Here is a 13241-nt window from a genome sequence, read left to right on the forward strand (position 1 = left end):
TAAATGTACAGGATTGTCCAGCTGCTTGTAAAATCCATGTTTAGCTGCTGTATTCACTAGCTTTCCCTTTAAAGCCCAAATCACGAAATAATCGCCAAAAAAGTTTTAATTGTTTTAATTTGTATCATATTTGCTACATCATCCTTAAAAGTTCATCGTGCAGTTTATTTCTACATCATCACACTGATGATCTAGAAGACTCAAAAACTGACAACAACTTGTAAACATGTATCAAATATGATACACTTGACTTTAAAGGGTCAAATTCAAATGAAGCCGTCATCCTTAAGTTTTTCCTCCTAAATTCTCGGAAAAACTAACCAACTGCTATCACGCAGCAAACTTTATCGCAACAGCATAGATATGTTTGGTCAATCGGTTCTTCTGTTGTATTTGCGACAGAGCAGCGGCAGTAGAAGCTAGAAGTAGCTCTAAAATTGATTTCTGCAGTATTAATCTGCAACATATTGTCATCAATTAAGCAGGACTGATAATGGCTTTGACCAGGAGCCGTCTAATGAAACTTAGTTCCCTGCTAATGCTGTCAATTTCTGATTCATTGGATTTTTTGATTTTTATGACCCAGAGCCACAGTACCTGATTTTTGATTAGAGACATGGGCTTGTTTAAAGATGAAAAAAGCCTCAGTGTCACTAACTCAGTGTCTCTTTTGATCATTTCAGGGCCTTGACACTGCATCTTCTGTCATTTTCAGTCATTTTGACCTTCTTATAGTAAAAAGATTCTTATTTCCTGTAGCCAAAAGGGCGCAAGGAAATTAAAAAAAAAACATTTTTGGCAAGGAAGACAAAGAAAGAAACTAGATTACAAATGAAGAAATAGTATGTAAAGATGACTGTCGCAAGATCTGGGTGTGAAGAACTATCACTGTCTGAACACTTTGCGTCCTGCAGTAAGATCTTATATTGTTGACTTTTTTTATGCACCTACAACCTTTTTTAAGGTAAAAATGTTGTTTCTGCTTGTCTGTTTAGCTAAAATACTCAGGTTTCAACTTCTGAAATCACAAAGTTTGATGTTCATGTCTACTCAACTGACTTTGCGTGTTTGTTTTTTTGTAAATTTAACAGATTTCTGCAGAGCACTGATGATATCAGAAGGAGCGGGTCTTCCTCCACCAAAGAAGAAAACCCACAGGAGAGGATGACTGTGACTCGACGGATATATGGGGGGGAAAAAATTAAACAAAAGTAAGTAAAGATAAAAGAGAAGAGCAAAGAAATAGAGCGTTACACACAAAGAGCCAAGCAGGGCGTACTCAGAAAGCGCGTCCTCCTGCCGCCAGGCTTGAAGGCCAAACGCTCCGAACCCCAGCTGAACTTTACACAGCCTGAAGAGAGGGAGGAGGGAAAGAAAGGGAGGAGAGAGGAGATGAGGAAAGTACGGAGAAGAGAGAGGTGAAGGGGAGGAGAAATGAGAAGAAAGGAGAGCGATAAAACCGAAGAGAGAAAATTGAGAAAAGACACGGTAAGAAGAAGGAAGAGAAGGAAAAGATGAAAAGAGACACAGTTGAAGAATACACAGAAAGGACACTGAGTTAGCCCTCACAGTTTTTTTTTCTCTCAACAAAGAACAACAGAAAGAGATGGGAGATCTTGTTGTGAGTGAGTGAAGACAAACCAACAGCATGCATTTGTCAAAATCTGCATGCGAAGCATACAATAAGCTGTTTGTGTGAACTTTTAATGCTGTGGAGATGCAACGAGGCCCAGGACTCTCAGCGGATGCATACCTGGGGTGGGAGCACACAGGCTGGGCACAGAGAGCGCCGCCTCGCTGGTGTAGGCTGAACACAGGTTGTCACTGGAGGGAGAGGGTTTGAGGGGCTGGAGCAGAGTGCTGCTGTTCGAATCGGCTAATCCTCCTGGGGCTAGCAGAGCCAGTTGGCCGGGATACATAGTCGGGACGCTCTGGGCGGATAAAGTGCTGCCTGAAGATAGCAGAAGGCATGGGCAGGAGGAAGGAGCAGGCCAGGACCAATCGCAGAAAGCAGAGAGACACGCACAAACACACAAACACAAAGGTAATGGATAGTTAAAGAGACCAATTTACCCAGACATTTACAGAGACACGCCCCCACACACAACCACACAGAGAAAAACAGACGGAGAAAGCAGTCAGAAATTTTCAAGCTCCGAGCCTGATTCCACGTGCAGGTGTACACAAGCAGATAAACACACATACATACATGTGCACATGGATGCATAAACACAGAGAGGATGCAATGTTAGAGAAAGGTTTTTGAACCGTCCTGGTTGTAGTGGGCTTAGGGTTCAAGATTAAGGTCGTTCAGGGTCAGTTCAACCAAATTAGAAGAACACCTTTTCATGCTCTGGTAGTGTCAGTATTTTCGAGTTTGTCTATTTTGTTAATAGAAACTAACTATTTTCACATGTGTGTGGGAAGGAAATCGTTTTTTGAATGAACTGAGCCTTTACATGTGTTCATCTTTTCACCAAAGCCTACCTGGCTGTAATGGACTCTTGCTGCTGGTTCTGGACGATTTCGATGACTTGCTTTTGGTGGGCCGTCTCCTCCTGCCAGTCAAGGCCAAAACAGGAGGGATCACTGAAGGCGGAGGAACCTACAACGCCAAAAGAAAGAATTCTCGCATTCCGTTTTTTTGTGATGCTGCCTTAATTGCAGTTTTTTTGTTTTTTACTCGCTGGTTACCTTTCCCAGCCTGGTGAACAGACGGTCTATTTCCTCCTTCTGGCGGGATTGAAGTTCCTGAATCTCACGCATGTGCCTGGTGGGTGAAAAGTAAAATAAGATATATAGAAGTAACAAGAACGGAATCATTCTTGGAAGGAAAAGGAGGAGAAGAAAAGCGCACGGGAAGGAGAGAAGAATCAAGTTTTTCAAAGCCATTAACCTTACTAAAGAAGCAAAGGTGGACAATAAAACAAAGAATGGACGTGTGAATCTATTTTCCTCTGACACTTTAAGAAAATGAGAAAGGGATAACTCACTTCTCTCTGAGGCGAGTGACTTCCCGTTTGAAGTCCTCATCCTCAAATTCCGAGTCATTGTCACTGCTGATGTAGGAGTTATTGAAGGAGTTGTTTAGGCTTGGCAGAGAAGCTTTATGGGTAGAATCTGGGGTCAAAACTTGGCCAGGATCGCTGGGTCCATTAGCAGCTTTGGCAGCAGGTGGAGGACTCTGCTCCTCAGCACGACTGACTGAGAATCTACCAACGCGGGCCTCGGGTTTAGGAGTAACCTAAAAAATTGAAAATATGAACAAAACAACAAGAGGAGGGGAGAGAATTAAAATTGGAAAAAAGGACACAAGACAAAAAGGAAAGGAGGCGGCAGAGAAAATAAAGTGAACGATTACCTGAAAGCGTCCTATGGTGGTGGTGGGCAGTTTGGGAGAGGGGCAAGGGGATGTTAGAGGGGAGGGGTGGTGGGATCCAACGGGAGTCTTGTGAGGGGGCCCGTCCACCACGTCTCCTGTTTTTCCTGCTCCTACCGCTTTCAGAGGCGACGAGGAGTTTTTGTGCAATGTGTTCTCTGGGCTCGAGAGAGTAGAGGATGATGAAGAAGATGAAGTGGAGGAGGTGGTGGAGGAAGACTCGGTGCAGGCCGGTCGCTGGACAGCGGGTTCTTCGATAGCCCGTGAGACCTAAGCATCGAAGAGAAACGTGGAAGAAGGCTATGAGACACAGAAACACTTGGATCCTACTTGTCAGTTGGGATCCAGCGTACATTCATTATGCTAGCCTTACATGCAGACGGTATTCATGTGCGGTGTCTCGTGTTGAAGATCTTTTACCTTAAATCGTCCTAATTGAGTTTGAGGGGGATGAACAGGAGAGGACAAAGTTTCTTCATCCACTGGAAAAGGAACTGAGGAACATATGATGGATACTTTAGAAATCACACAGATACAAAAATATAACATTAGGATTTGGGTATAATCGAACATACCTGGTTGTCCAACTGAAGCCACACTAATGTGGGAGGCCTGACCGCCCACAGGAACAGTCTCTGGACTCAGCGCTCTCCTTAACTGGGCATCCAAGTCCTCCAGAGGCTGCTGAGACTGAAGGTGGGCAGATAAACTGTTAGACCATGCAAGAACAAAAACCATGCAAAAAGAGGCAGGCTTGGCCACGCAGGTTTTACTAATAGCTGTTGATTAGCAACATAAGCACAGATCAGCCAGAATCAAACATTTCAGTTGATTTTAAGATTTTATGGATTAAAGCAACACCAAACTCCAAGCTCAGCTAAACTGATTGATTGATGAAGTGCTGCTCCACTGTGAGTGTGTGCGGGCAGGTCTTTTCTTGCTGAATATTTGGTTCGCATTTGGCTTCCTTCTATTGTGCAGCTCACTGCCTGGAAAACTAAGAATTGCATAATCAAGGCTATCTTTGTAACAGTTCATGTATGCATGATATCTTGGACTTTTTTTCAGTGCAATTATGTTTTTTAGTCTTTATTTTCTGCTTATATGGTAATTTTGCTTTCAGGGATGGAATATTTGTTTTATTTAGGTAAGCTAGTATTCTAATAGTAAAAGGAGACTGTTGTTTCTATCAGCAGCAATTCATATTTTCAAGCAAAGCTCAACTCTGGGACCTTGCTGCTTCTTTGCACACATACACGGAAAGTTGGACATGAGAAGAGCACCAGCAAAACCTCCCATATGGAACAGACAACAGACACACTGATTAAGTCAGACACAACATTAAAAAGAGCAGGTTTGCTGGAGAGGGTTTGCAGCGGTTTGCAGATTTACTACAACCTTTGGAAGGCTGAAGCAGTTTATATGGTGCAGCCTATAGGAGATTTGCCAGTGATGTTACTGATGTGTAGCTGAGTCAGCTGAGCCATCGTCTGGTATGCGATGAGCTGGATTGCCCTTGTGTGTGATCTCATAGCCCACCTGAATATACACCATGCTCCATCCTCTTTGTCAAGGATTTTGTAACAATGTTTTATAGGGTGCAATATCATTGAAGTTTATTTTAAATCCTCTAGTCTAAATGAACGTTTCCAAGCAAACTGTAATTAAAATACTTCCAGTTATACCATCTGACTAAAAATGCAAACTGATTAAACTAACCTCTGGTCCAACTGGATGCTTTAACCATCTTCAAAACTTGGCAAAGCATACAAATTAGGACCAGTTAAAGTCTAAAATTTGTAATTTTTAACACCGTTCCTCACCAAAAAAATAAATTAAAAAAACCCACCTAATCAGATTTCTCTCCTTCGCCAATGAACAATGTGATCCAGAAGCTGTGCAAAGCCATTCATTCTCGAGCAATTAAACTACAATTACAAAATAAATCATTAAAAACAAATCCCAAGTGAACTTCAACGACAGCAGGATTATCTTAATCAAACAAGACATGCCTCACCCAGGAGACTTACATAAGGGACGGGATGTTGTATCCGGGCAGATCAGATTGTTTTATCTCTCTATTTATTCAATGTGCTTGTCTGGTTGAAAGGAAAGTCTATTTTTAAACGGAAGCATTCACGGTCTGGCAACTGAAATCAGTTCACTATCTGTCTGTCCTGAAGTCATTGGTGCTCAAACTGCTCACTGCTGCATTTGTCTGACAAACTGTTTTAATCTGATTGGTCATTCTCTTTGACCAGTGCTCCATGTGCTTCCCAGTCTTTATCTTAAAAGTCCACAGAGACTTTTTCGTCTTCTTCTTTCAGCAGCTCCCATTATGGATTGCCTGGCATCCACTTTAGTCTTCAAGTAACTTAAAGAAGTCCAGACGCTTTTCTTTGCAAGCTCCTTTGACTTTAGTCACACCAACTCTCTGCGTGTCCTCTGTCCTCTCTCTCTACATTCATTTCCACCTTTTCCACCCTGCCTGCGCTCTCTTCTTTCCCTCTGTTGTGCACTGTTTATTGTTCTGGATGGTTGACCCCATGTATTAAACACATACTCCTTGCAACTTCACCTTCCCACCTGTTTCCCTCTCATTCACACACGTCTTCTGTCTCGTTTGTGCTGATATTCACTCTTTTTCTCTCCAGCACATTCCTCCGCCTCTTCAGGCTCTCATCTACCTGCTCCCTGCTTTCACTAAAGATCATCTCATCATCATCTGCGAACATCGTAGTCCACAGAGACTCCTGCCTTATCTCATTTGTCAACCAACCCGTCTGACACTGCATTTATGTGCTTTTGACTTCTTTTTAAAGTAACACTGAAGTTAAATTACTTAATTGTTTAATGTAATTATTTCATTAGATTTCTTCTTTTTTAAGTTTTACTGTCCTTGTAGGCTTTCAGGCTTTTTTTTGAGTGAAACTTGAGAGATGTATCATCTCTGCAACTTTTTTATTTTGGGTCTTTAAGTGTCTCATCTTAGTGTTTTTCAAGATTAGCTGTAATAACGCTGCTGTTTCAGAGAGATGAATCATTTTAGCGGAATTTAGAAAGGGCAGAAAAAAAGCAGAAGCACAACTTATGCACAGCACAAATTAAATCCGATGAAGCTATTGCAAAAAGACAATACAAACACACTGAGCAGGATATAAACAGTGTTGCACTGTATCAGACACATCGGTCTTAAAAAATGATCCAAAAAAGAACACCTGTATTACACAAGGTCCAGGGAAGGGTGGCGGGAGTTCTGAAGGAGGAGAACTGGCCTAATCCCGGAGAAAGAGAAGTGATGAAAGCACGGGAGCGGGAGAAATGAGAAAGACAAGAGAAGAGATTTGTAGAGGAGATAACAAGAATAGTGTTTATGGTTAAGAATGTTACAAGGAATTTCCATGCCAGATGAGTTTTAAGGAAATTGGGGAGAAAAACTGTGGAAGACATACGAGGTGCGATCAAAAAAGATTTTGGTATTTCATTGATCGCAACTTGTACAAATCTCCCAAAACTACATTATTTGTGACTTCCAAACAATTAAAAAAAATATGTAGTTAAAATTAGCTAACATGCACATGCTGTCTGACCACACGACACTTCATACTACAAAAAATTATTGAACTACATCTCAAAAAACCTTTAGTTTTAGAAAAAGTTTGGAATTATACAACTCACCGGTACTCTGGATAAGGGCGTTTTGGATGGAGTGGTCTGGCCTAATGAGACAGGGATGACTATAGAAAATGCAGAAAGCAACATTAAATAAAAAGAAGAAAAGATTAACCACCACTAAATAAAAAAGATTAAAATATTCCTACTAGACTGTGCAGGGGTGAAGACAGGCGTCCCAGGGCCCTGGATTGGAGCAGGGGATCCCAGTGATCCCAGCGCCAGGCTGGAAGGGGGTTGAGGAGGAATGGCTGACTGGCTGGAGCCAGATGCTGCGACAGACGTGGTGGAGGTGGAGCAAGGGCCTACTGGCGACGAGGTACCTGCCACAGCAGCCAGATCAGCAGCTATGATGTCTCCCTGGGTGGAAGGCACCCCGCCTCCGAGGTCCATGAAGAGAGAGCGCAGCTTCATTTCCAGAGCTTGAATGTCGTCTGGTTTGCACTGCGACTCAGAGGAGTGCTCACATCTGAAGGAGATCGGTGACAACAAGTCTCAGAAATAATCAGTATTTATGGGTAAATAAGTTAATAAGTAAGTAAGAATTCAAGAACTTTTCCACACAAAATATAGTCTAAAATTGACTATATATATATATATACACACACATATATGGTAAACTAACTTTATTTTTTGCCTTGTTAAGCGACTGACTGCTTAAAGCAGTTCACAAATAGAAATAAATACACAGTGACCACCTCTCACCTGGGCTCGCAGTCACTGTGGGCGTGTGTCTGCCCAGGCAGGGCTGCTGTCTGAGGCTGAGAGTGCACCAAAGTTGGTTGGACTGTGGGGACATTTGTGGTCACCGGCAGAAGTCCTCCAGCGGAAGATGAGGGAGTAGGAGCAGGGAGGGAGACAACAGAGGGCGCGAGCTGGGGACCTAGGATGGCAGTGGTGGGGATGACTGAGGAGGTCAGGGAAGGAGTTGGCAAGACTGATGAATGATCAGAGGAGACTTCACTGGCTATAAGAGATGAAGAGGGCGGGGAGGACACAAAAGGAATAGTGTGGGCTAGAGGAGGGGAGGTGAGCATTTGAGGGGGAACCACTGTTGGTAAAGTGGAAGGTACTGAAGCAGCACTGACAGAAGAAACTGTCTGGGACTGAGGGTGGCTGAAAGCCTGGGGCTGAGGCTGTGCTTGTACCTGTGTCTGGGGTTGTGAGACAGCCTGAGTTACTGGCTGTGGAAGTACCTGTGATTGAAGGATGCTTTGATTCACTGTTGTAGGGGGAGGAGAAGAGGAACAGGGAGGACTGAGATGGATGGCGGAAGGGGTCGAGGATACAGAAAGAGGAGGAAGAGAGGCATCCTGTGTTGTGTTTAAATTAGAAGGGACATGCCCAGCAGCAGCATCCACAGTGGGAGTGAGTGTGCTACTCTGTGAAGGGACAGAAGCTGCTGCAGGCTCCAGAAGTGGAGGATGGGTGGAGTGGATGGAGGGTGGGGCAGTGCTGGGCCCTGAATCAAGCTGATTTTGGTTCTGTCGGAGTTCAGAGAATGCTTGCTGTAAGCTGACTGCTCCTGTAGAATGGGACAAGCCCAAACCTTGACCTGGAGTCTGTGATGGAGGTGGAGAAACTAGAAGAGAAAAATGAAACAATTTTAAGCCACCACATGATTATATGTAATTCCTAGCTCCACCCAGATTACACCGATTTATAGGTCACTGCAACCAAATTATTTAGAACACCCTACATAGTGTGCAGAGCCATTAAATTAGAAATTTCAACCAGTGTACCACATACATAGTAATCTATATTACACCTTATCAATTAAGAATCATGTTAAAAACATATCTAAAATCAACAAATTCAACCTACACAATTTTGGGCAAATTAGATCAGCAATGTCAGAAAATACAGTTAGAATGTTTCTGTTTCTTTAGGACCAACAAACTTTTATTCAACTTCATGTCAATTCATTTGATAGAATGACAATTAAGGCCACTCAGGCAACACACGATCTCTATAGGCAATGCACGCAAATGCACACAATCCTTACCCGTCTCAACATGAGGCGCAAGAGAAGGAGAGGTGGGAAGCATTTGTTCCTTCAGCCTCGCCTCGGGTACAAGGCTGACGATAAATCTCCGACCTGCCGAGTGGACCACTTGTGCAGATGGACTGGGTGGGATGCCTAAAAAAGGCAGAAGAGTGAGACACGGCCTGGATATGTTATGACATGTTCTGTTGCAGGTTTTCAGGCTAAAAAAAAAGATGTTTACAAAAGTGTATTTATTGATTTCCATTCAGAAATTCAACGGCATTCAGAAGGTCTGAAGGTCCGTGCCGCTCAATAAACCTGGTCTCGGATTTATTTTATTTTAAGGCTTTTTCTTTCGTCTTTTTTTTTTTTTTACCTTGCATGGGGGCAGATATTGCAGGATTCTGCTGTTCCGTGTTACCTGCCATCTGCAGATCAACAAGAGAGCATGCATTAAACAATGACAGTTGGTCTGTTAGAGGCAAAGGTAGAGATGACCAGTAAGTTTAGACACACCATAGATAGGCTATAAAAATTCAATAGCAGCAGCAGTGAATAAAATAAAGACTCACTGTTTTCTTTGTCTGGCTGTTGGCATCTCTTTCCAGACCCTTCTCATCAGCGTTCTCTATCACCTCTCTGACCTGTTCAATAAATGACTCTCTCTCGCTCTCCAGGATAAACTCACTCTCGACCTGCATGCACGTTGAAAAGGTCACGCTTAGTCACACGCTTATGAATTTGTAATATTATCAGTCACAAACAGCAATATTTCTTTATAGAAGCCTTCTTCCTACATGAGTGTGAGGTAACATACGAGTAGTTTTGCCTCGTGTGAGAGTCTGATGAGAACTCTCCATGAAAGTGCAAGGACTAGAGCATGTACTTCAGTGGTTTTGGATGACGCAGAGCAGATAGCAGGCGCGCCGGCACGTAAAAGCAATCCAGCCTTAATACAGAGCTATTAATAGGGATTTACAGTCAGTATAACGTGAATGTTGGATGGCTGAAGCTGACGAGCCAACATTCGCTCATATTCAAAGTAGTAACTGGTCAGCTGTGAGGAAATATTGTTTAATATCCACTCTGGTAACTGTGTGCTGTTGAAACATGCAATTCCACTGACGGGTCATACAAAGTAATATAGTCATTTTTAATAGATTGCAACGTCAGAATTAAATTTATTTAATTAAAAAAGCTAATGACAAACTTGCTCTCCACATGGGCTGTTTACATGCATGCAGTCTGCTCAAAAGTAATTGGTTAACAGAACTTAGACTATACGAAATCCTTCAGAACTCAATTCATATACAGAATTTTAGAACAACTATAATTTGGAGCAAGTGGAAATGAATCAAAACAGTGGATGTGAGTCGTTGTGTGATATTGTGTGCACCATGATCTGGGCAATTTCCTCAGGGTTGTCTCCATCCAAGTCAAACCTAAAGGTCACCATCTTCCTGTTGTGGGTCTCCAGCTGACACTCCGCTACCCTGTCTCCAAGGTTGGAGATCTACATGCAAGCACATCAAGAAATACATACACAGAAAGAAAAGATAATGAATGGAAATAAATAACTTTACTGTAAGTGACACATTTCTAACAACCATGAAATAGATACTTGGTGCAGTAGAAAACAGGGCCTGTTTTTAATTTTGACCTCACAGGACTTATCGGGTGTGCGCTATTACATTGAGAACATTGAGTTTCGCCTTGGTCGTCTTCTCATGGTGTGATCGACTTCGCACAGAACGTCTCTGGTGTCGCTTGGCCGAGCGCCCTTCATGACGACCTCCTCCTCCTCCCTCGTTGCCGTCGCTCAATCCTGAAGTCTCAGAATGGCCACTGAGGTACAACATAAGCAAAACACAGTAAGAGAGAAAGACCGAAAAAGAGCACTGAGTGAGAGAAAGATGTCACAAAGCTTAAAAGTCATTCAGAGAAATTGCCTTGATTTCAGGGAAGAGTAACTGTGTGTGTGTACGTGCAAGTATTACCTCTCTATGAATGAGAGAACTTGAGGCGGCTGTAGCTGGGACTGAGGTAACTCTGAAGATTGTGAGGCAGGCTGAAACACACACATACACACAGATATATGCATGAAACTACGCATGACACACACGGGTGTGGTGTCACCACAAACATCAGGAACACTGAAGGGAAGGAAAAATAGCAGGAAGTTATAACAGTTAACGCGGGTTTAAAAACAGAAGCAAATGCTAGCTAGATTATAAGAAAAGTAATTTTCAGAAGTTCAAGTAAATCCTGAGAATGTCAAAAACAGAATATGGAACAAGGATGGAATAAACTGTATCCTTTAAATTAGAACTTTATTCAAACTTGTGAAAAACCAAGTCCACACTTACACCTTTCAAAGAATGATGAGGTTAAGTAGCAGCCAGGTGCTGCTAATCAAATGGACTTGATGAACTGATCATCAGCCAGTGTTCAACTGGAGCATTCAGGTGTCCCACTACCCCGCCTCCACCCTCCCACCCCCAAGAACAGCCCGTGCAACGCTCAGAGAAACTGTGAATTACCCAATCCACATCTCAGACTCTACGGGCCTCAGTTAGCATGTTAAATTCTAAAGTTCATGACAGTACAACTAGAAAATGACCGAGTATGGAGTACACAGTCTCTTCTCTTTAAAAAGAACATGGTAGCACAGCTTAGGTTTTCAAAGCCACATCTGAACAAACCACAAGACGTGTGGAGCAATGTTCATGGACAGCCAAGAGCAAAGTAGTGATGTTTGACCGTAATTCACAGCACCACGTATAGAGAAAAGCAAACACAGCATATCAACTGTCAAGCACGGAGACGTGACGATTTTGCAGACCATGAACTCCTTTGTGTACCAAAGTTGCTAAAGTCACATCTGAGGCCGTCTGTCCCACACCTAAAGCTCGGCCAAAGTTGTATCATGCAACAAGACAACGATGTCACAGCAAATCAGCAATTCAGAGTAGCTGAGAAAGAATCAAGCTGCTGCAATGACCCATTCAAAGTCCAGACCCCAGCCTGACTGAGATGCTGTGGCAGGACTTTAAGAAAGCTGTGCATAAACGAACGCCTGAAAACCTCAATGAACCGAACCAATATGAACCAAGAAGAGTTACTGATCAGTTCCACAGGACATTATATTTATTTATATTTTTAAACTAATCAAAAAAATTTGGTTTTGCAGGTTCAACATGTTTTTTCTATTTTTTTAACTCACTCCACCAACAAGACATGTAAGCTTTTCCAGCAATTATTAACTGACTGTATATTGTTTCACTTAAACCCACAAAAGACAATTAAACAACACAAAACTGTAGCTGTGCATTTCCATTTCTTACTCGCAAAACTTTAACAAACAGAATTATCATATAACAATACTCCAGGATGTGCATTTCAGATTAAAAAACAAGAACTTCGTAACTTTGTGAGGTCCTATCAGTAGAAAGGGTGATGGTGTTTAAAAAAAACTTAATGCATGAGTTCCAAGATTTTTAAAATATGGGAAAATTCTCATTTCATTCACTTTTGGTGGGTTCGACCATCTATAACCAGTACCTGAGGGGGGGCTTCCATGGGGGTATCAGGCGGGGCGCTGACTACACTGATGATTGGCACCACCGTGGCCAAAGCCTGAGGCACAGATGTGGGTGCGGGAGTAGGAGGAGGAGGGGAAACAATAGTAGGCACCACCCCAACAGGGACTGGCAGAGGAGAGGGAGGGGGAGCCACGGCCGCGCTCGGCATTGTGACGGCAATAGACAGCAACGGAGAAGGAAGGGTCACCAAAGGAACGGTAGAGGTAGGTGGAGTTACACCAGGCTGAGAAGGAAGGAGGAACAGAGGGAAAGAGAAAAGAAAGGAGAAAAGAGAAGGAAGAAGATAAGGAAGAGGAGAAGATGAGAAAAGGACGAGAGCAAAGTCATGGGGGGATAAGGAAGTAGAAAAACCCAGCCAGGGATCAGACATGACAAGCATGGACAGACTGAATCTGGGTCTTTACTGGTTTCCATGATAAATCATGTTAAAATAAAGACGCCAAAGGAGCGAGTCATCCACAGTTCCAACACATTACTGACATGTTTCACACCCTTAACAAAATCTTAACCAAGCAAGACAACAGGACCGTACATCAAGCCTGTTAGTAAGGACATACCAAGCTCTGAAACCAAACAACACACACTGTGTGACAGAACAGCT

At 42.8% G+C, this 13241-nt stretch overlaps 1 protein-coding gene across 7 annotated transcripts in view; it reads right to left on the reverse strand.

Annotated features, from left to right (window-relative positions):
• Window positions 1-13241, reverse strand: part of wnk1b (WNK lysine deficient protein kinase 1b) — a 97565-nt gene that overhangs the window by 13540 nt on the left and 70784 nt on the right. For 3 of the 7 annotated variants that reach the window (XM_085137893.1, XM_085137896.1, XM_085137892.1), the window contains 19 exons: window positions 12600-12863; window positions 11036-11106; window positions 10730-10883; window positions 10435-10551; window positions 9611-9733; window positions 9415-9466; window positions 9057-9191; window positions 7757-8633; window positions 7201-7520; window positions 7058-7116; window positions 6598-6654; window positions 3955-4069; window positions 3800-3873; window positions 3362-3649; window positions 2994-3244; window positions 2695-2770; window positions 2488-2605; window positions 1754-1951; window positions 1259-1351 (listed from right to left, as the gene is read on the reverse strand). In XM_085137893.1, the coding sequence (XP_084994019.1) occupies window positions 1259-1351; window positions 1754-1951; window positions 2488-2605; window positions 2695-2770; window positions 2994-3244; window positions 3362-3649; window positions 3800-3873; window positions 3955-4069; window positions 6598-6654; window positions 7058-7116; window positions 7201-7520; window positions 7757-8633; window positions 9057-9191; window positions 9415-9466; window positions 9611-9733; window positions 10435-10551; window positions 10730-10883; window positions 11036-11106; window positions 12600-12863 (3442 nt within the window). The remainder of the gene's footprint in view (window positions 1-1258; window positions 1352-1753; window positions 1952-2487; window positions 2606-2694; window positions 2771-2993; window positions 3245-3361; window positions 3650-3799; window positions 3874-3954; window positions 4070-6597; window positions 6655-7057; window positions 7117-7200; window positions 7521-7756; window positions 8634-9056; window positions 9192-9414; window positions 9467-9610; window positions 9734-10434; window positions 10552-10729; window positions 10884-11035; window positions 11107-12599; window positions 12864-13241) is intronic. The other 4 variants (XM_085137897.1, XM_085137895.1, XM_085137891.1 and 1 more) reach the window with 2 other exon arrangements.

Source organism: Neolamprologus multifasciatus, chromosome 17 (assembly GCF_963576455.1).
Source record: "Neolamprologus multifasciatus chromosome 17, fNeoMul1.2, whole genome shotgun sequence".
In the NCBI taxonomy this organism is placed as follows: domain Eukaryota; kingdom Metazoa; phylum Chordata; class Actinopteri; order Cichliformes; family Cichlidae; genus Neolamprologus; species Neolamprologus multifasciatus.